Below are 20,202 nucleotides of genomic sequence, written 5' to 3'. Positions count from 1 at the left end.
GGCTTGGCAGTTCGGGCTGGACTGTAGTCATGAGGCACAGGGTCAAGACTGATTTGCATATGGCTGGGTTCGAACTGGAACGGCACGGTGAGCAAAAAAATGATGGATTTAGGCCCAGATCATTGTACTGGGGTGAATGTATGACATTGTTCTGCATTCTGTCCATCACCGTGTTTTTTTTTGCATTTGTCACCCCGAGTGGGAAGGGTATGCCCAGACGTGGGTCCCGTGCTCTCCATGCCACTGGAATCAAGCTATCCTGGCTGAAGAGGGGTGAAACCCTGAAACCGGTCCTAGGATGCTTGTTTCCAGTCCAGGGAGGACCTGGCTTGGCAGTTCGGGCTGGACTGTACCCATGAGGCACAGGGTCAAGACTGATTTGCATATGGCTGGGTTCGAACTGGAACGGCATGGTGAGCAAAAAAATGATGGATTTAGGCCCAGATCATTGTACTGGGGTGAATGTATGACATTGTTCTGCATTCTGTCCATCACTGTGGTTTTTTTTTTGCATTTGTCACCCCGAGTGGGAAGGGTATGCCCAGACGTGGGTCCCGTGCTCTCCATGCCACTGAAATCAAGCTATCCTGGCTGAAGAGGGGTGAAACCCCGAAACCGGTCCTAGGATGCTTGTATCCAGTCCAGGGAGGACCTGGCTTGGCAGTTCGGGCTGGACTGTACCCATGAGGCACAGGGTCAAGACTGATTTGCATATGGCTGGGTTCGAACTGGAACGGCATGGTGAGCAAAAAAATGATGGATTTAGGCCCAGATCATTGTACTGGGGTGAATGTATGACATTGTTCTGCATTCTGTCCATCACTGTGTTTTGTTTCCATTTGTCACCCCGAGTGGGAAGGGTATGCCCAGACGTGGGTCCCGTGCTCTCCATGCCACTGGAATCAAGCTATCCTGGCTGAAGAGGGGTGAAACCCCGAAACCGGTCCTAGGATGCTTGTTTCCAGTCCAGGGAGGACCTGGCTTGGCAGTTCGGGCTGGACTGTACCCATGAGGCACAGGGTCAAGACTGATTTGCATATGGCTGGGTTCGAACTGGAACGGCATGGTGAGCAAAAAAATGATGGATTTAGGCCCAGATCATTGTACTTGGGTGTATGTATGACATTGTTCTGCATTCTGTCCATCACTGTGTTTTTTTTTGCATTTGTCACCCCGAGTGGGAAGGGTATGCCCAGACCTGGGTCCCGTGCTCTCCATGCCACTGGAATCAAGCTATCCTGGCTGAAGAGGGGTGAAACCCCGAAACCGGTCCTAGGATGCTTGTTTCCAGTCCAGGGAGGACCTGGCTTGGTAGTTCGGGCTGGACTGTACCCATGAGGCACAGGGTCAAGACTGATTTGCATATGGCTGGGTTCGAACTGGAACGGCATGGTGAGCAAAAAAATGATGGATTTAAGCCCAGATCATTGTACTGGGGTGAATGTATGACATTGTTCTGCATTCTGTCCATCACTGTGGTTTTTTTTTGCATTTGTCACCCCGAGTGGGAAGGGTATGCCCAGACCTGGGTCCCGTGCTCTCCATGCCACTGGAATCAAGCTATCCTGGCTGAAGAGGGGTGAAACCCCGAAACCGGTCCTAGGATGCTTGTTTCCAGTCCAGGGAGGACCTGGCTTGGTAGTTCGGGCTGGACTGTACCCATGAGGCACAGGGTCAAGACTGATTTGCATATGGCTGGGTTCGAACTGGAACGGCATGGTGAGCAAAAAAATGATGGATTTAAGCCCAGATCATTGTACTGGGGTGAATGTATGACATTGTTCTGCATTCTGTCCATCACTGTGGTTTTTTTTTGCATTTGTCACCCCGAGTGGGAAGGGTATGCCCAGACGTGGGTCCCGTGCTCTCCATGCCACTGAAATCAAGCTATCCTGGCTGAAGAGGGGTGAAACCCCGAAACCGGTCCTAGGATGCTTGTATCCAGTCCAGGGAGGACCTGGCTTGGTAGTTCGGGCTGGACTGTACCCATGAGGCACAGGGTCAAGACTGATTTGCATATGGCTGGGTTCGAACTGGAACGGCATGGTGAGCAAAAAAATGATGGATTTAAGCCCAGATCATTGTACTGGGGTGAATGTATGACATTGTTCTGCATTCTGTCCATCACTGTGTTTTTTTTTGCGTTTGTCACCCCGAGTGGGAAGGGTATGCCCAGACGTGGGTCCCGTGCTCTCCATGCCACTGGAATCAAGCTATCCTGGCTGAAGAGGGGTGAAACCCCGAAACCGGTCCTAGGATGCTTGTTTCCAGTCCAGGGAGGACCTGGCTTGGCAGTTCGGGCTGGACTGTAGTCATGAGGCACAGGGTCAAGACTGATTTGCATATGGCTGGGTTCGAACTGGAACGGCACGGTGAGCAAAAAAATGATGGATTTAGGCCCAGATCATTGTACTGGGGTGAATGTATGACATTGTTCTGCATTCTGTCCATCACCGTGTTTTTTTTTGCATTTGTCACCCCGAGTGGGAAGGGTATGCCCAGACGTGGGTCCCGTGCTCTCCATGCCACTGGAATCAAGCTATCCTGGCTGAAGAGGGGTGAAACCCTGAAACCGGTCCTAGGATGCTTGTTTCCAGTCCAGGGAGGACCTGGCTTGGCAGTTCGGGCTGGACTGTACCCATGAGGCACAGGGTCAAGACTGATTTGCATATGGCTGGGTTCGAACTGGAACGGCATGGTGAGCAAAAAAATGATGGATTTAAGCCCAGATCATTGTACTGGGGTGAATGTATGACATTGTTCTGCATTCTGTCCATCACCGTGTTTTTTTTTGCATTTGTCACCCCGAGTGGGAAGGGTATGCCCAGACGTGGGTCCCGTGCTCTCCATGCCACTGGAATCAAGCTATCCTGGCTGAAGAGGGGTGAAACCCCGAAACCGGTCCTAGGATGCTTGTTTCCAGTCCAGGGAGGACCTGGCTTGGTAGTTCGGGCTGGACTGTACCCATGAGGCACAGGGTCAAGACTGATTTGCATATGGCTGGGTTCGAACTGGAACGGCATGGTGAGCAAAAAAATGATGGATTTAAGCCCAGATCATTGTACTGGGGTGAATGTATGACATTGTTCTGCATTCTGTCCATCACTGTGGTTTTTTTTTGCATTTGTCACCCCGAGTGGGAAGGGTATGCCCAGACCTGGGTCCCGTGCTCTCCATGCCACTGGAATCAAGCTATCCTGGCTGAAGAGGGGTGAAACCCCGAAACCGGTCCTAGGATGCTTGTTTCCAGTCCAGGGAGGACCTGGCTTGGTAGTTCGGGCTGGACTGTACCCATGAGGCACAGGGTCAAGACTGATTTGCATATGGCTGGGTTCGAACTGGAACGGCATGGTGAGCAAAAAAATGATGGATTTAAGCCCAGATCATTGTACTGGGGTGAATGTATGACATTGTTCTGCATTCTGTCCATCACTGTGGTTTTTTTTTGCATTTGTCACCCCGAGTGGGAAGGGTATGCCCAGACGTGGGTCCCGTGCTCTCCATGCCACTGAAATCAAGCTATCCTGGCTGAAGAGGGGTGAAACCCCGAAACCGGTCCTAGGATGCTTGTATCCAGTCCAGGGAGGACCTGGCTTGGTAGTTCGGGCTGGACTGTACCCATGAGGCACAGGGTCAAGACTGATTTGCATATGGCTGGGTTCGAACTGGAACGGCATGGTGAGCAAAAAAATGATGGATTTAAGCCCAGATCATTGTACTGGGGTGAATGTATGACATTGTTCTGCATTCTGTCCATCACTGTGTTTTTTTTTGCGTTTGTCACCCCGAGTGGGAAGGGTATGCCCAGACGTGGGTCCCGTGCTCTCCATGCCACTGGAATCAAGCTATCCTGGCTGAAGAGGGGTGAAACCCCGAAACCGGTCCTAGGATGCTTGTTTCCAGTCCAGGGAGGACCTGGCTTGGCAGTTCGGGCTGGACTGTAGTCATGAGGCACAGGGTCAAGACTGATTTGCATATGGCTGGGTTCGAACTGGAACGGCACGGTGAGCAAAAAAATGATGGATTTAGGCCCAGATCATTGTACTGGGGTGAATGTATGACATTGTTCTGCATTCTGTCCATCACCGTGTTTTTTTTTGCATTTGTCACCCCGAGTGGGAAGGGTATGCCCAGACGTGGGTCCCGTGCTCTCCATGCCACTGGAATCAAGCTATCCTGGCTGAAGAGGGGTGAAACCCTGAAACCGGTCCTAGGATGCTTGTTTCCAGTCCAGGGAGGACCTGGCTTGGCAGTTCGGGCTGGACTGTACCCATGAGGCACAGGGTCAAGACTGATTTGCATATGGCTGGGTTCGAACTGGAACGGCATGGTGAGCAAAAAAATGATGGATTTAGGCCCAGATCATTGTACTGGGGTGAATGTATGACATTGTTCTGCATTCTGTCCATCACTGTGGTTTTTTTTTTGCATTTGTCACCCCGAGTGGGAAGGGTATGCCCAGACGTGGGTCCCGTGCTCTCCATGCCACTGAAATCAAGCTATCCTGGCTGAAGAGGGGTGAAACCCCGAAACCGGTCCTAGGATGCTTGTATCCAGTCCAGGGAGGACCTGGCTTGGCAGTTCGGGCTGGACTGTACCCATGAGGCACAGGGTCAAGACTGATTTGCATATGGCTGGGTTCGAACTGGAACGGCATGGTGAGCAAAAAAATGATGGATTTAGGCCCAGATCATTGTACTGGGGTGAATGTATGACATTGTTCTGCATTCTGTCCATCACTGTGTTTTGTTTCCATTTGTCACCCCGAGTGGGAAGGGTATGCCCAGACGTGGGTCCCGTGCTCTCCATGCCACTGGAATCAAGCTATCCTGGCTGAAGAGGGGTGAAACCCCGAAACCGGTCCTAGGATGCTTGTTTCCAGTCCAGGGAGGACCTGGCTTGGCAGTTCGGGCTGGACTGTACCCATGAGGCACAGGGTCAAGACTGATTTGCATATGGCTGGGTTCGAACTGGAACGGCATGGTGAGCAAAAAAATGATGGATTTAGGCCCAGATCATTGTACTTGGGTGTATGTATGACATTGTTCTGCATTCTGTCCATCACTGTGTTTTTTTTTGCATTTGTCACCCCGAGTGGGAAGGGTATGCCCAGACCTGGGTCCCGTGCTCTCCATGCCACTGGAATCAAGCTATCCTGGCTGAAGAGGGGTGAAACCCCGAAACCGGTCCTAGGATGCTTGTTTCCAGTCCAGGGAGGACCTGGCTTGGTAGTTCGGGCTGGACTGTACCCATGAGGCACAGGGTCAAGACTGATTTGCATATGGCTGGGTTCGAACTGGAACGGCATGGTGAGCAAAAAAATGATGGATTTAAGCCCAGATCATTGTACTGGGGTGAATGTATGACATTGTTCTGCATTCTGTCCATCACTGTGGTTTTTTTTTGCATTTGTCACCCCGAGTGGGAAGGGTATGCCCAGACGTGGGTCCCGTGCTCTCCATGCCACTGAAATCAAGCTATCCTGGCTGAAGAGGGGTGAAACCCCGAAACCGGTCCTAGGATGCTTGTATCCAGTCCAGGGAGGACCTGGCTTGGTAGTTCGGGCTGGACTGTACCCATGAGGCACAGGGTCAAGACTGATTTGCATATGGCTGGGTTCGAACTGGAACGGCATGGTGAGCAAAAAAATGATGGATTTAAGCCCAGATCATTGTACTGGGGTGAATGTATGACATTGTTCTGCATTCTGTCCATCACTGTGTTTTTTTTTGCGTTTGTCACCCCGAGTGGGAAGGGTATGCCCAGACGTGGGTCCCGTGCTCTCCATGCCACTGGAATCAAGCTATCCTGGCTGAAGAGGGGTGAAACCCCGAAACCGGTCCTAGGATGCTTGTTTCCAGTCCAGGGAGGACCTGGCTTGGCAGTTCGGGCTGGACTGTAGTCATGAGGCACAGGGTCAAGACTGATTTGCATATGGCTGGGTTCGAACTGGAACGGCACGGTGAGCAAAAAAATGATGGATTTAGGCCCAGATCATTGTACTGGGGTGAATGTATGACATTGTTCTGCATTCTGTCCATCACCGTGTTTTTTTTTGCATTTGTCACCCCGAGTGGGAAGGGTATGCCCAGACGTGGGTCCCGTGCTCTCCATGCCACTGGAATCAAGCTATCCTGGCTGAAGAGGGGTGAAACCCTGAAACCGGTCCTAGGATGCTTGTTTCCAGTCCAGGGAGGACCTGGCTTGGCAGTTCGGGCTGGACTGTACCCATGAGGCACAGGGTCAAGACTGATTTGCATATGGCTGGGTTCGAACTGGAACGGCATGGTGAGCAAAAAAATGATGGATTTAGGCCCAGATCATTGTACTTGGGTGAATGTATGACATTGTTCTGCATTCTGTCCATCACTGTGTTTTTTTTTGCATTTGTCACCCCGAGTGGGAAGGGTATGCCCAGACCTGGGTCCCGTGCTCTCCATGCCACTGGAATCAAGCTATCCTGGCTGAAGAGGGGTGAAACCCCGAAACCGGTCCTAGGATGCTTGTTTCCAGTCCAGGGAGGACCTGGCTTGGCAGTTCGGGCTGGACTGTACCCATGAGGCACAGGGTCAAGACTGATTTGCATATGGCTGGGTTCGAACTGGAACGGCATGGTGAGCAAAAAAATGATGGATTTAGGCCCAGATCATTGTACTGGGGTGAATGTATGACATTGTTCTGCATTCTGTCCATCACTGTGTTTTTTTTTGCATTTGTCACCCCGAGTGGGAAGGGTATGCCCAGACGTGGGTCCCGTGCTCTCCATGCCACTGGAATCAAGCTATCCTGGCTGAAGAGGGGTGAAACCCCGAAACCGGTCCTAGGATGCTTGTTTCCAGTCCAGGGAGGACCTGGCTTGGCAGTTCGGGCTGGACTGTACCCATGAGGCACAGGGTCAAGACTGATTTGCATGTGGCTGGGTACGAACTTGAACGACATGGTCAGCAAAAAAATGATGGATTTAGGCCCAGATCATTGTACTGGGGTGAATGTATGACATTGTTCTGCATTCTGTCCATCACTGTGTTTTTTTTTGCATTTGTCACCCCGAGTGGGATGGGTATGCCCAGACGTGGGTCCCGTGCTCTCCATGCCACTGGAATCAAGCTATCCTGGCTGAAGAGGGGTGAAACCCCGAAACCGGTCCTAGGATGCTTGTTTCCAGTCCAGGGAGGACCTGGCTTGGCAGTTCGGGCTGGACTGTACCCATGAGGCACAGGGTCAAGACTGATTTGCATATGGCTGGGTTCGAACTGGAACGGCATGGTGAGCAAAAAAATGATGGATTTAGGCCCAGATCATTGTACTGGGGTGAATGTATGACATTGTTCTGCATTCTGTCCATCACTGTGGTTTTTTTTTTGCATTTGTCACCCCGAGTGGGAAGGGTATGCCCAGACGTGGGTCCCGTGCTCTCCATGCCACTGAAATCAAGCTATCCTGGCTGAAGAGGGGTGAAACCCCGAAACCGGTCCTAGGATGCTTGTATCCAGTCCAGGGAGGACCTGGCTTGGCAGTTCGGGCTGGACTGTACCCATGAGGCACAGGGTCAAGACTGATTTGCATATGGCTGGGTTCGAACTGGAACGGCATGGTGAGCAAAAAAATGATGGATTTAGGCCCAGATCATTGTACTGGGGTGAATGTATGACATTGTTCTGCATTCTGTCCATCACTGTGTTTTGTTTCCATTTGTCACCCCGAGTGGGAAGGGTATGCCCAGACGTGGGTCCCGTGCTCTCCATGCCACTGGAATCAAGCTATCCTGGCTGAAGAGGGGTGAAACCCCGAAACCGGTCCTAGGATGCTTGTTTCCAGTCCAGGGAGGACCTGGCTTGGCAGTTCGGGCTGGACTGTACCCATGAGGCACAGGGTCAAGACTGATTTGCATATGGCTGGGTTCGAACTGGAACGGCATGGTGAGCAAAAAAATGATGGATTTAGGCCCAGATCATTGTACTTGGGTGTATGTATGACATTGTTCTGCATTCTGTCCATCACTGTGTTTTTTTTTGCATTTGTCACCCCGAGTGGGAAGGGTATGCCCAGACCTGGGTCCCGTGCTCTCCATGCCACTGGAATCAAGCTATCCTGGCTGAAGAGGGGTGAAACCCCGAAACCGGTCCTAGGATGCTTGTTTCCAGTCCAGGGAGGACCTGGCTTGGTAGTTCGGGCTGGACTGTACCCATGAGGCACAGGGTCAAGACTGATTTGCATATGGCTGGGTTCGAACTGGAACGGCATGGTGAGCAAAAAAATGATGGATTTAAGCCCAGATCATTGTACTGGGGTGAATGTATGACATTGTTCTGCATTCTGTCCATCACTGTGGTTTTTTTTGCATTTGTCACCCCGAGTGGGAAGGGTATGCCCAGACGTGGGTCCCGTGCTCTCCATGCCATTGGAATCAAGCTATCCTGGCTGAAGAGGGGTGAAACCCCGAAACCTGTCCTAGGATGCTTGTTTCCAGTCCAGGGAGGACCTGGCTTGGCAGTTCGGGCTGGACTGTACCCATGAGGCACAGGGTCAAGACTGATTTGCATATGGCTGGGTTCGAACTGGAACGGCATGGTGAGCAAAAAAAGGATGGATTTAGGCCCAGATCATTGTACTGGGGTGAATGTATGACATTGTTCTGCATTCTGTCCATCACTGTGGTTTTTTTTGCGTTTGTCACCCCGAGTGGGAAGGGTATGCCCAGACGTGGGTCCCGTGCTCTCCATGCCACTGGAATCAAGCTATCCTGGCTGAAGAGGGGTGAAACCCCGAAACCGGTCCTAGGATGCTTGTTTCCAGTCCAGGGAGGACCTGGCTTGGCAGTTCGGGCTGGACTGTAGTCATGAGGCACAGGGTCAAGACTGATTTGCATATGGCTGGGTTCGAACTGGAACGGCACGGTGAGCAAAAAAATGATGGATTTAGGCCCAGATCATTGTACTGGGGTGAATGTATGACATTGTTCTGCATTCTGTCCATCACCGTGTTTTTTTTTTGCATTTGTCACCCCGAGTGGGAAGGGTATGCCCAGACGTGGGTCCCGTGCTCTCCATGCCACTGGAATCAAGCTATCCTGGCTGAAGAGGGGTGAAACCCTGAAACCGGTCCTAGGATGCTTGTTTCCAGTCCAGGGAGGACCTGGCTTGGCAGTTCGGGCTGGACTGTACCCATGAGGCACAGGGTCAAGACTGATTTGCATATGGCTGGGTTCGAACTGGAACGGCATGGTGAGCAAAAAAATGATGGATTTAGGCCCAGATCATTGTACTGGGGTGAATGTATGACATTGTTCTGCATTCTGTCCATCACTGTGGTTTTTTTTGCATTTGTCACCCCGAGCGGGAAGGGTATGCCCAGACGTGGGTCCCGTGCTCTCCATGCCACTGGAATCAAGCTATCCTGGCTGAAGAGGGGTGAAACCCCGAAACCGGTCCTAGGATGCTTGTTTCCAGTCCAGGGAGGACCTGGCTTGGCAGTTCGGGCTGGACTGTACCCATGACGCACAGGGTCAAGACTGATTTGCATATGGCTGGGTTCGAACTGGAACGGCATGGTGAGCAAAAAAATGATGGATTTAGGCCCAGATCATTGTACTGGGGTGAATGTATGACATTGTTCTGCATTCTGTCCATCACTGTGTTTTTTTTTTGCATTTGTCACCCCGAGTGGGAAGGGTATGCCCAGACGTGGGTCCCGTGCTCTCCATGCCACTGAAATCAAGCTATCCTGGCTGAAGAGGGGTGAAACCCCGAAACCGGTCCTAGGATGCTTGTTTCCAGTCCAGGGAGGACCTGGCTTGGCAGTTCGGGCTGGACTGTACCCATGAGGCACAGGGTCAAGACTGATTTGCATATGGCTGGGTTCGAACTGGAACGGCATGGTGAGCAAAAAAATGATGGATTTAGGCCCAGATCATTGTACTGGGGTGAATGTATGACATTGTTCTGCATTCTGTCCATCACTGTGGTTTTTTTTTTGCATTTGTCACCCCGAGTGGGAAGGGTATGCCCAGACGTGGGTCCCGTGCTCTCCATGCCACTGAAATCAAGCTATCCTGGCTGAAGAGGGGTGAAACCCCGAAACCGGTCCTAGGATGCTTGTATCCAGTCCAGGGAGGACCTGGCTTGGCAGTTCGGGCTGGACTGTACCCATGAGGCACAGGGTCAAGACTGATTTGCATATGGCTGGGTTCGAACTGGAACGGCATGGTGAGCAAAAAAATGATGGATTTAGGCCCAGATCATTGTACTGGGGTGAATGTATGACATTGTTCTGCATTCTGTCCATCACTGTGTTTTTTTTCCATTTGTCACCCCGAGTGGGAAGGGTATGCCCAGACGTGGGTCCCGTGCTCTCCATGCCACTGGAATCAAGCTATCCTGGCTGAAGAGGGGTGAAACCCCGAAACCGGTCCTAGGATGCTTGTTTCCAGTCCAGGGAGGACCTGGCTTGGCAGTTCGGGCTGGACTGTACCCATGAGGCACAGGGTCAAGACTGATTTGCATATGGCTGGGTTCGAACTGGAACGGCATGGTGAGCAAAAAAATGATGGATTTAGGCCCAGATCATTGTACTGGGGTGAATGTATGACATTGTTCTGCATTCTGTCCATCACTGTGTTTTTTTTTACAATTATGAGATCAGACATAATAGCGATATCTACTCCTCATCACTATAAATGAAGTGGGAACACTCTGTTGCATTCTACACCAACTAGCATTAAGAGATCGGTCATACTAGTGATATCCACTCACCATCAGTATAAAATCATTCCATATCACTAGAGTAAACTCTGCCCTGGTTGTTGTAATTAACATTATATCATTGGGAGTTGGATCAATATTTAAGTTTCTTTCAAAACAATTTGTCATTACAACATGTACTGGCATAACTATTGTTATTTGTCTCCTCTAATATGGCCACCATTGAGAGTACCCATTGGTATAGCCAGGCACAAGCTATCGCTGACCACATCCCCCTGACTATGCAAGAGACTCGAAATCACTAGAAGGGACATTATCGCGAGTTATCTGGAGTATTGTTACTTCACTGGGAGGTGTTCAAAACCTGCTGTTGTTACTCAAATAAATTGCGGTCACAGCATTAGTGGCACTATCTTTGTCACTCTCCTTCTCAAAGATGGATGCCAATGAGAGCAAGCATCCTCAGTGCCATGAGCACATCCACGCTGACCGCCCCATGACCCACCAACTGCTTCCGATGCACCGCACCTGCAGCTCTAGTTGGCTAAAAAACACCAGAGACACCTTACACCCCCGACTTCCAGGAAGGCAGGGAGAGGGTTAGGTCCGACGTGACACTCCGCATATGAGACCATGAGTAGGGCAAACACCAAGAAAGTGTGTGGAGTATGTGAGTAGTGAGACAGCACCTTGATGAGCTTAGTCCCATTATTTGCACCCGTTTGTTTTTTGTTCCAGACTGACAACCGCAGTATTCCCGCGGTCCTCTGCCTTTACCTAAGGAACACGTAGGCTTACTGTTGGGGGTAATATATAGATACAATGGTTCTGTCGGGGAATTTTCAATTGCTTTAGAGTGTTCACAGTATATATACATTACATGTAACACATTTCAATGAATCAGGAAAAAAGGGGAAGAAAATAAAACACACCCAAGCGAAATTTCAATCGATATTTTTTAAGGGAATAACGAATACACTAGGCTACAGTGAAACAAATAAAAATCTTGTGAAGAAGGAGTGACATGTAGTGGTAAATACAGACGACACACTTAGTATATGACAGATAGAGAAATCAAAAAAATGGGAGGGTACAATCTTTGATTTTGTCCATGTGATTGTTCACATACGCTTCATGATCCTGTGTGAGTTAATTTGTGAACAGAAACGTTGTGTAGACATATAGTATGCATCGACGTTTTGACCCAGTGTAAAGCGCAATTTTTAATAAGCATCACGGCGGGTCTTCCTCATGACAATGGGATAGGTATGTAGCCCTGCGTAGTATGTCAAGAATCACTGCGGGTGTGTGGGGAATCTTAGTCCATTAGAAATCGGTTTGATTTGACCTCGAATGATACAAGATTCGTCGAGTTATTGGAATATTTCTCACAAAGGTTAATCCTTGTGGGCCAGTCGAGTGATTTACACGATCCGGCTCTCTGTACGTCTCTCCAGCTGTCAATCCGATGCATCAAACCGATTTCTACTGGACTAAGACGCCCCACGCACCCGCAGTGATTCTTGACATATCCAGTCAAATGGGCAGCTGCCTGAATAAAGTTCACTAATGATATGTCAAGGCCATCCACATAGTTACACTACACACTTAACCAATAGTTACCCGGAATACCGTTCCAGTGTGAACATTCATTGACTAATATTGTTCTACTACTTATAGCTTTCGTAAAGGAAACAAAATGAAACAGTGGAAGTATTGTGCACCCCTGTGCGTAATTAGAGTCTTGTGAGGACAAGTGGAAGGCACATAGTTATGAGCAGTACTTTAGCCCTCCTGTTATAGCCCCACAGTTAAACCTCCTGTGCTGCATATTTTCCAAGCAGTTGGTGCTTGCTGGGGTGTACTTTATGCAGATTGTAATCACATTTAAAATATTGTTTATGTCATTAATTCAAATGTGACTTTTTTATTAGGTCTCTTTAATTATTCGTCTTTGAAGAACGACCAAGAAAAGCATCACAGTCATCGAAGAGTTAAACGAAGAGAACAGTCTCTAACAGGTATAATCAATCATACAATCAGGGAAGTGCGACCGGTGCAGCCGCACTGGGTGCTGACCTGTGGAGGGGGCACTGACCTCAGGGGGCGCTGTGTTTCGCAATATCTTATGATTGGAGAGAGAAGGGGCACTTTTGCCCGGTGGTAGTGAGAGAATCTGAGGAGGCGGTATTGGGGTATGGAGGGGGCCAAAAGTGATTGTCGCAATAGGCGACACCAGCGCTAAAGCCGGCCCTGCATACAATTGTTCTGAAATGCACCTGCCTGTGCCATTGTGTGGGGATTTACCAACGCATTTAGGGGCATATCAACAAGGGCTTTATCTCTGCTTTTTTGGCTTTAAAAGCCAAAAAAGCAGAGATAAAACTAGCACCCTATCAACAACAGGGTGCTAACACGCAAATTTGCATGTTAGCACCCTTTTACTCTACGCTTCCCCTTGCATCTCTAATGAGATGCAAAGGGGGCGTTCCAGAGTAAAATAATAGGAGAAATGTCGCTAAGCGACATTTCTCCTATTATCAAGAATGTCGCTAACCCTGTTAGAGACAAAAAAAGCAGCGCTAACCGCGGTTAACGCTGCTTTTTTACGTCTGCTAATTTTCAGACTTAGCCATGATATCCTATGTAAGGAGGATATCATGGCTAAGTTTGCCTGTCCCTATCAACAAGGTAACGTGTGATTATCGCTGGGTTTCCAGCGATAATCTCACGTTAGCCTGTTAGCGTGTAGATTTTTATCGCTATTGAGATAAGCGTTGCTAATAGCACGCTATCTCAGCGATAAAAATTCACGCTAGCCGGCGATAATTATCCTCACGCTAAGAGCGCTGAGCGATAATTATCGCCAGTTGTTGTTGATATGCCCCTACATGTAGTACACTAGGATGTCCTTTTTCATAGTTTTATGCAATAGTAAGGCCTCATTATGCGTCCCACAGTAAACCTGAGTAGAGTGCAAACTGCTGTTTGTTCCCAGCCCGGTAGTTCAACTGTTGCTGTTGTTTTACCAACAAAACACACTTAATTATTCTGACTTTCACATGATGGAACTGGAGAAGATGTCCAGTATTACCAAAGTATGGCACATTTCGAGGTGCAGAATTCGGGACTGGGGAGAAAACATCGAACCCCGTAAATACAGCATCTAACCTTTTTTGTTATTTGCCACACCAAATAAAGCACAACACATAATAATGCCTATTTCGTTTCTGAAAATAGATTAATCTAAGTATGCCTCTCGCCCTTGAATAGACATTCAAGCAGAACCCTGCAAGATAGTGTTTTACTGTTACTCCTTGCATTTTTCTCACACCATGGTCAAATAGAACCAATGACTTTTCCACTCTATTTACTGGATGATGCCATCAACCAAGCTCTCATTGAAATCAGAGGGTTTTTTTTACAAAATAATTCAATGCACAAATGTCTGTGTATGCCACTGTCATGTTCTGCCACAATCAGCTAACATATTACATGAGTTGCTCAGATCTAATGCTGTGGTGTGGACATAAACGTCGATTCAACAAAATTGTACAGTAGAGAATTGACATTACTCACCATTTGACCCACAGTGCCATTACAGCCTAACCTCCCTTTACACTTCATTTTTTCTGCTCATGAACTAGGCTAAGGGAAAGGTCTTGAAACCAAGAAAAACAAACATGGCCCCAACAGCACAGTTTACTTTCTGCTGTTACTACTGCCTTCATGACTCTTGAAACTACCAGGGGCAGGGCCATAGGTGTCCAATCAAGGAAAGCAGCTACTGCCCTCAAAGTGATATCTATTGCTACATTGTATTCTATATTGTATTGTCTATTTTAGCATCCCGCTTTTCTTTGATGTTGAGATGAAAGAACATGAATTGCCTTCTTCGAAGCCCCGTCTTGATTTCTTGCATCCTGCCCTGCCCTATGATTATACTTCCCAGTGGTCCCACATGTGGAGATCAGCTGGACCTTTTCCAGCTTAGTGATGGAGGCAGTTGTGCACCCTAGTTTAGCCGCATTCTGACAGGAAGGTGGCGTCTGTCTCCTCACTTGTCGATGGTGAAGTGATAGCTGGTGGTACCCAAACAGATTGATGGGGCATATGGTAGTAGTAGTAATACGGCTTAATTCGATAAAAACATATCTTAAAAGCATCACATTATATAAAATTACATTACACATACATACAAAGACAATATTTAAAAAGCTACTTACATCAAATATAAAATTAGGTTAATTAGTCAAAATTTGATCACAAATTAACCATAGGCTTTAAGATACATATTAAACATTTTGTTCTAGCCTTTTTGTTCTAATGGACCAAGTCCATGATAAAAACTTTGAAAGACCACAGACAAACAAGGGTCGTGTATCTGACATTAAAATGCGAAGTGCCTCATTATGGTGCCTGGTACCCAACAAGCGACAAATTGGTTTCAGCCAGCTTTTCCGCGGAGACACATATGCCGGGCAGGCGAACAGGATATGGGCAACAGTTTCTGCTTTGTTTTTACAGATTGGACAATATAATGATGTTTGGAATTGGGGTTTCCAGTTGGCGGTAAAAGCACGCACTGGAAGAGCCCCCACCCTAAATCTAAAGTACAAGGCCCTATCAACGGGTTTCCAGACAATGTCTAAATAGGGTTCCCGAAGTACCACATCCTTTATCTTTAAAAATTCTTCCGTTAACCTACCAGAATTTGAATCAGAGCTGGCTCTCGCTGCAACCCACCTCCAATACAGGGTCTTTAATGTAGCCTTCGGGGGAGAAGACCTGCTTAGCCAGGCTTCATTTAGGCCCAATTCACCAAGCAGAAATCTTACATCTTTTAGCCATTTAATTTTATGCCACCCTGCCATCGACATAACTTCTGATAACCCCTTTGCATAATGTGCCAGTTCCGGGACTCGCCATAGGCGGGCCCACAGGAGCAAGGGCCGAAGTTTTGCTAGATCTTTAATAGTATGACAGCCTAGATCGAGCAGTAGGGGAACCATTGGGGTACTCTGGGGAAGTAGCATAAGGTCCCTTAAGAATTTATTTTCGGACCTAACCAACTGGTCTATATTAGAAGTACCCCACAGCTCGGCCCCATAGAGGGCAGAGCTTACACCCTTTGCTTTGTAGATATCAATGACGGGGGCAATCGGTCTAATTAAGGAGGAGCGCTGTTCCTTGAGGAGCGCCCCGTGACCCTCCTATGGCTAAGCAACATTTTGGAAAGATGCGGGGACCACTGCATAGTATCTGATAAGCGTATGCCTAAATAATCAAATACAGTGACCCTTTCTAGGGATACGTGGTTAAGTACTGGGGGTCGCCCAAGTTTTTTCGAAGGGTTCAACACCAAATATTTAGTCTTATCTGTGTTAATTACAAGCTCTCGTTTAATACAGAAGGCCCGGAAGTTATTTAGGAGGCTTTGGAGGCCCACCGGGGTCTTGGAAATTAAAAGCGTATCATCAGCGAATAAGAGGGTAGGAATTCGCTCGCCCTCCAGGGAAGGCGCATCAGTTGGCATTGACAACAAGTGCTCAACCACTCCATTCACATATAGTGAGAAAAGAGTGGGAGCAAGAATACATCCCTGGCGGACCCCTCTTTCCACTGGAATTCTAGTGGTTTTTTGGCCCTCAGTGCCCCACCTCACTTGTGCAAATTTACCTTCGTGTAGCCTCACTAAGATTGATAAAATATTTGGTGGGATCCCCATATCGAACAGTACTCCCCAAAGACATTCCCGGGTTACCAGGTCAAAGGCAGTCCTTAAGTCTATGAACGCCAGATAAAGGATGACTTTGCCTATGACAACCACTTTCCAATAGATTAGCAATAGTCTGCTCTATTATCCCAGTTCCAGCCCGAAACCCCGCTTGGTACTCAGAGAGAATCTTGTGTTCTTCAGCCCATTGTAATATTCTCTCGAGTACCACTTTTCCAATAACCTTCTGGGAGGAGTCTAGTAGGCTAATTGGGCGATAATTTGAGGGATCCTCCCTACGACCCTTTTTGAAGATAGGGACGACCTCAGCCCCCTTCCAAGACTCAGGGATGGGAGCACCATTATCGATGGCTATAACTAGGGTGTGAATAAGCTTCCCCCAGTTAGGCAGGTCAAAGCGGAGCAAATCTCGAGGAATGCCATCCGGGCCAGCTGCCTTTTGGGGCACAATGCGACTAATCGCGTTTTCGACTTCCTTTACAGAAAACGGGCATGATATACTATCACCTGGGGTATAAGAAAACTAGATATGTCTAAATCACTAGCAGCTCCCTGTTGAGACATATATAGTTTAGAGAAATGATCAACCCATGACTGTGCAGTGATGTTACATGTAATAAAATTGCTATCGGGGCTATACCTAGCTCTAATAGTTTTCCAAAAGAGGCCCGCATCCCTCCCAGCACTGGCCTCTTTTAATTTTTGCCAGTACTGTTCCTCCCACTCCCTTTTAGCGTTTGCTGTCACCCGGTTATACTCTTTCCTCGCTTGTTGGATCAGAGGTTGCGACTTCGCCTTAACTGCTTTGATTAGAGCAGTCTTCTTTTTCCTACAATTGGATGTGTACCATCCTTGTTTGCCCATGGGCCTCTTGGGGCCTCTCCCGGCCTCCCCTCGTGTTTGAACCAGGAATCGTTTTCCCACCGACTTAATGGTATTCTGAAATACTGCCGTTATCTTTGGAGGATCACAATGATCTGAGCAGATCATGTCCAGCTCATTTTGTGACGCTGCCAGCAAAGCTCCTATAGACTGGACTTTCCCTTCGTCCAAGACAACTTTGCACCACTTAAGACGCCTACCACAATTTGATAAGATAACTTTCGAGGTGGACTTCACTTCGCTTAATGCTATTGGGTCATTTGCACTCGGCCATAAATGCTTTAGGCTCAGGGAAAGAAGGTTGTGGTCACTGTCCACAGTCGGTAATATGGCCATGTCCTTCACATTTTGCCAGAGTCCAAAGTCAAGGAGAATATAATCAATCCTTGAAGAGTGATTGACCCTGTTATATGTATGAGCCCCAGAATAATCTGAGATGGTACGGCCGTTTGCTACTCGTAGCCCAAACTCCATAGTAAGTGCATTCAATTGAATGGCCCTTTGCGTCCATCTTTTTATTGGCTGGATTGTTAATGGGGGTATGCCCCTCCTAGCATCATCCTCACTAAGATCTAAAATATCGTCTGTCGCAAGGGGCTCAAATGTACAGTTGAAGTCCCCTGCGACCAGGACTTGTGTACCAGTGTAACAATTTCTAAGTTCGCTTTCTAGCGTTGCTACTGCCAGAGATAGGGAGCCGCCTTTACTCCCCCTTGCATATATATTAAATATGTCAAGAGTTATCCCCCTATTGGGGCCTCTAAGTGTAATCCTTAAAATATCGGGTGAGTTGCATTGTTTTTGTTAATAGTGCAACCCAGTGAGATACTCACCCAGATAAGGAGTCCACCTGAAGGGCGACCCCTCCCGGTGATTGAGGGTACCGCTGGAATAAAGAAAGTAGTGTAACCGACTCTATGGTTAGCTTCTAGACTCCAGGTCTCCTGGAAGATACAGATCTTAAATGTCTCCAGCAGGGTATTCCACTCTGGAAGATCTAACTTCCTGGAAATACCTGCAATGTTCCAGCTAACAATCTTTAAAGTTGAGTCGGCCACTGCTTTTTCCTGGGAGCATTTAGTCGTTACACCAGATGGATTTGTCAACTCGGCAACTGGATCTGGTGCCGAAGACAACGAGGGAGGAATATTCGGGAGGGGAACACCAGTCTTAACAGCAGATTTGGCTATTGGGGTCACGCTAGTGACAATAAGACCAGCAAAATTATCCCAGTTGTTAGTCGACCCAATCTCAGGTTTGAGTTTATTAGTCAATGCCTCCAGCTCCATACCCCAACAATTATACTCAGTGACTGGAGGTACTGGCCCTAGCCTATCCCCCGATTTAAATATATCAGGGGGAGATAAAGTAGGAAGGGAAGGGGATATCCCAAGGGGATGTGTCGAAAGCCAAGGCCTGTGGGGCCTTATATTATCATCAGCAAGAGGCAAACAATGGACAAGGGAATAGCCATTGGGTCAATACCCAATATCTCTTTTACAGCAGCAATCTGTTCCTCTATCAGAGGCAGCGGATGGCTGCATCTCGGGATCCCCAAGAAGCCTTCCCCAAAATATTTTCCATTACTCTGTCTTGATTGTCGATATGGGGGCTGCGGGTAAAAGTAACCCAAACCAGATGTGCCGATTCCAGTACCATTATGCACATTCTGTTGGTTGCAGATAGACCTTACAACACGTACATCCCTAAAATTGAAAACAATACAATCCCCTGGGATATCCTTAATCCTACTACCCAGCCAACAAATTTGTCTAACAAAGAGGATTTGTCCATCGAGTTGCCTTGGGAGGGGTCTGTTGTTATTTAGCCAAAATGTGGTTTTGTTTTTGAGCTCACTAAATGATTCTGATTTACCCGGTGTTAGCCGTGGAACTCCCGTCAGAACAACTACATCGGGCATACAAGCGGGAGGCAAATTAATATGGGTGGGGCTAGTGTCAGCATTATCAATCAAATCAGATTTATGAGATGATCTGGGTAGATCTGCCCCCTGCCTCACTGCAGGATTACAAGTATGACCACCTGTCTGGCTTAGTGGAGATACACTTCCGCGAGTTCCCTTGTTCCCTTTGAGCGATGGTTGCATTATTGGTTTACTACCTTTATGGTTTTGTGCAGCCAGGACAGGGGAATTACTTCCACACTGGAGTTCAGAAGCATCTTTTTGATTTGGGGATACATATTTGCCTAATTGTGAGGGATCTACCATGGGAATTTGCTTCTGAACAGCAGTGTCAGAGACGCTTTTGGAATGTAGTTTGATTAGAGCTTTTACTGAGAAAAAATTATCAAGGGTCTCTTGTTCGAAACGGTCCAATCTTCTGCTAAGACTTTAATCCGCTCGAGCACTGGCAATATAAGGGACTTCATAATCTGCTCAATATGGGCAATAGAGAGGATTTCGTTAACAGAACTTGGAGAACGCCCTAAAATTGGACTATCGTTAGACAGCGGAGCAATGTTAGTACTGGATAGTCCACAACTTACTGGGGCATTACAACATTTTTTAACAAGGGTCTCCATTCTTTCCCAGAAACTTGCGTTGGCTAATATACCACTTCCATTATCTAGAATGGGCACAGTATCAGATGCTTTACTATTAGCAACGTTCTTCCCCTTTGACGAGTTCTGTTTAACAGTCATTTTCTTTGGTTTATTGCCACCTACATTCCCTTTAGCAAGTTTCGAGTTTAGACATTCCTTATTACTAAGCTGTCACTTACGCCTAGCCTTTTGCCCCCTAGTGGTTACACGCGGGCTAACACAGCTTGTGCTAGGCCTGAAATCAGAAACCAAGATTGGACTTAATGGTGTCTCTGAACACCCAATAGCTGTGGGGTCTATGGGCTGGAAAGAAATATC

General features: G+C 47.9%; 1 protein-coding gene across 1 annotated transcript in view; it reads left to right on the top strand.

Annotated features, from left to right (window-relative positions):
• LOC146790122 (UPF0764 protein C16orf89 homolog) overlaps positions 1-20,202 on the top strand; it is a 575,747-nt gene that overhangs the window by 476,868 nt on the left and 78,677 nt on the right. Inside the window, exon 7 of the mRNA XM_085630170.1 lies at positions 12,635-12,721. Within this exon, the coding sequence (XP_085486296.1) occupies positions 12,635-12,721 (87 nt within the window). The remainder of the gene's footprint in view (positions 1-12,634; positions 12,722-20,202) is intronic.

The sequence above is a fragment of the Triturus cristatus genome, chromosome 10 (assembly GCF_964204655.1).
Source record: "Triturus cristatus chromosome 10, aTriCri1.1, whole genome shotgun sequence".
NCBI lineage: Eukaryota > Metazoa > Chordata > Amphibia > Caudata > Salamandridae > Triturus > Triturus cristatus.
The sequence above is the reverse complement of the archived record's forward strand: the minus strand, read 5'-3'. Positions and strand labels throughout refer to the sequence as shown.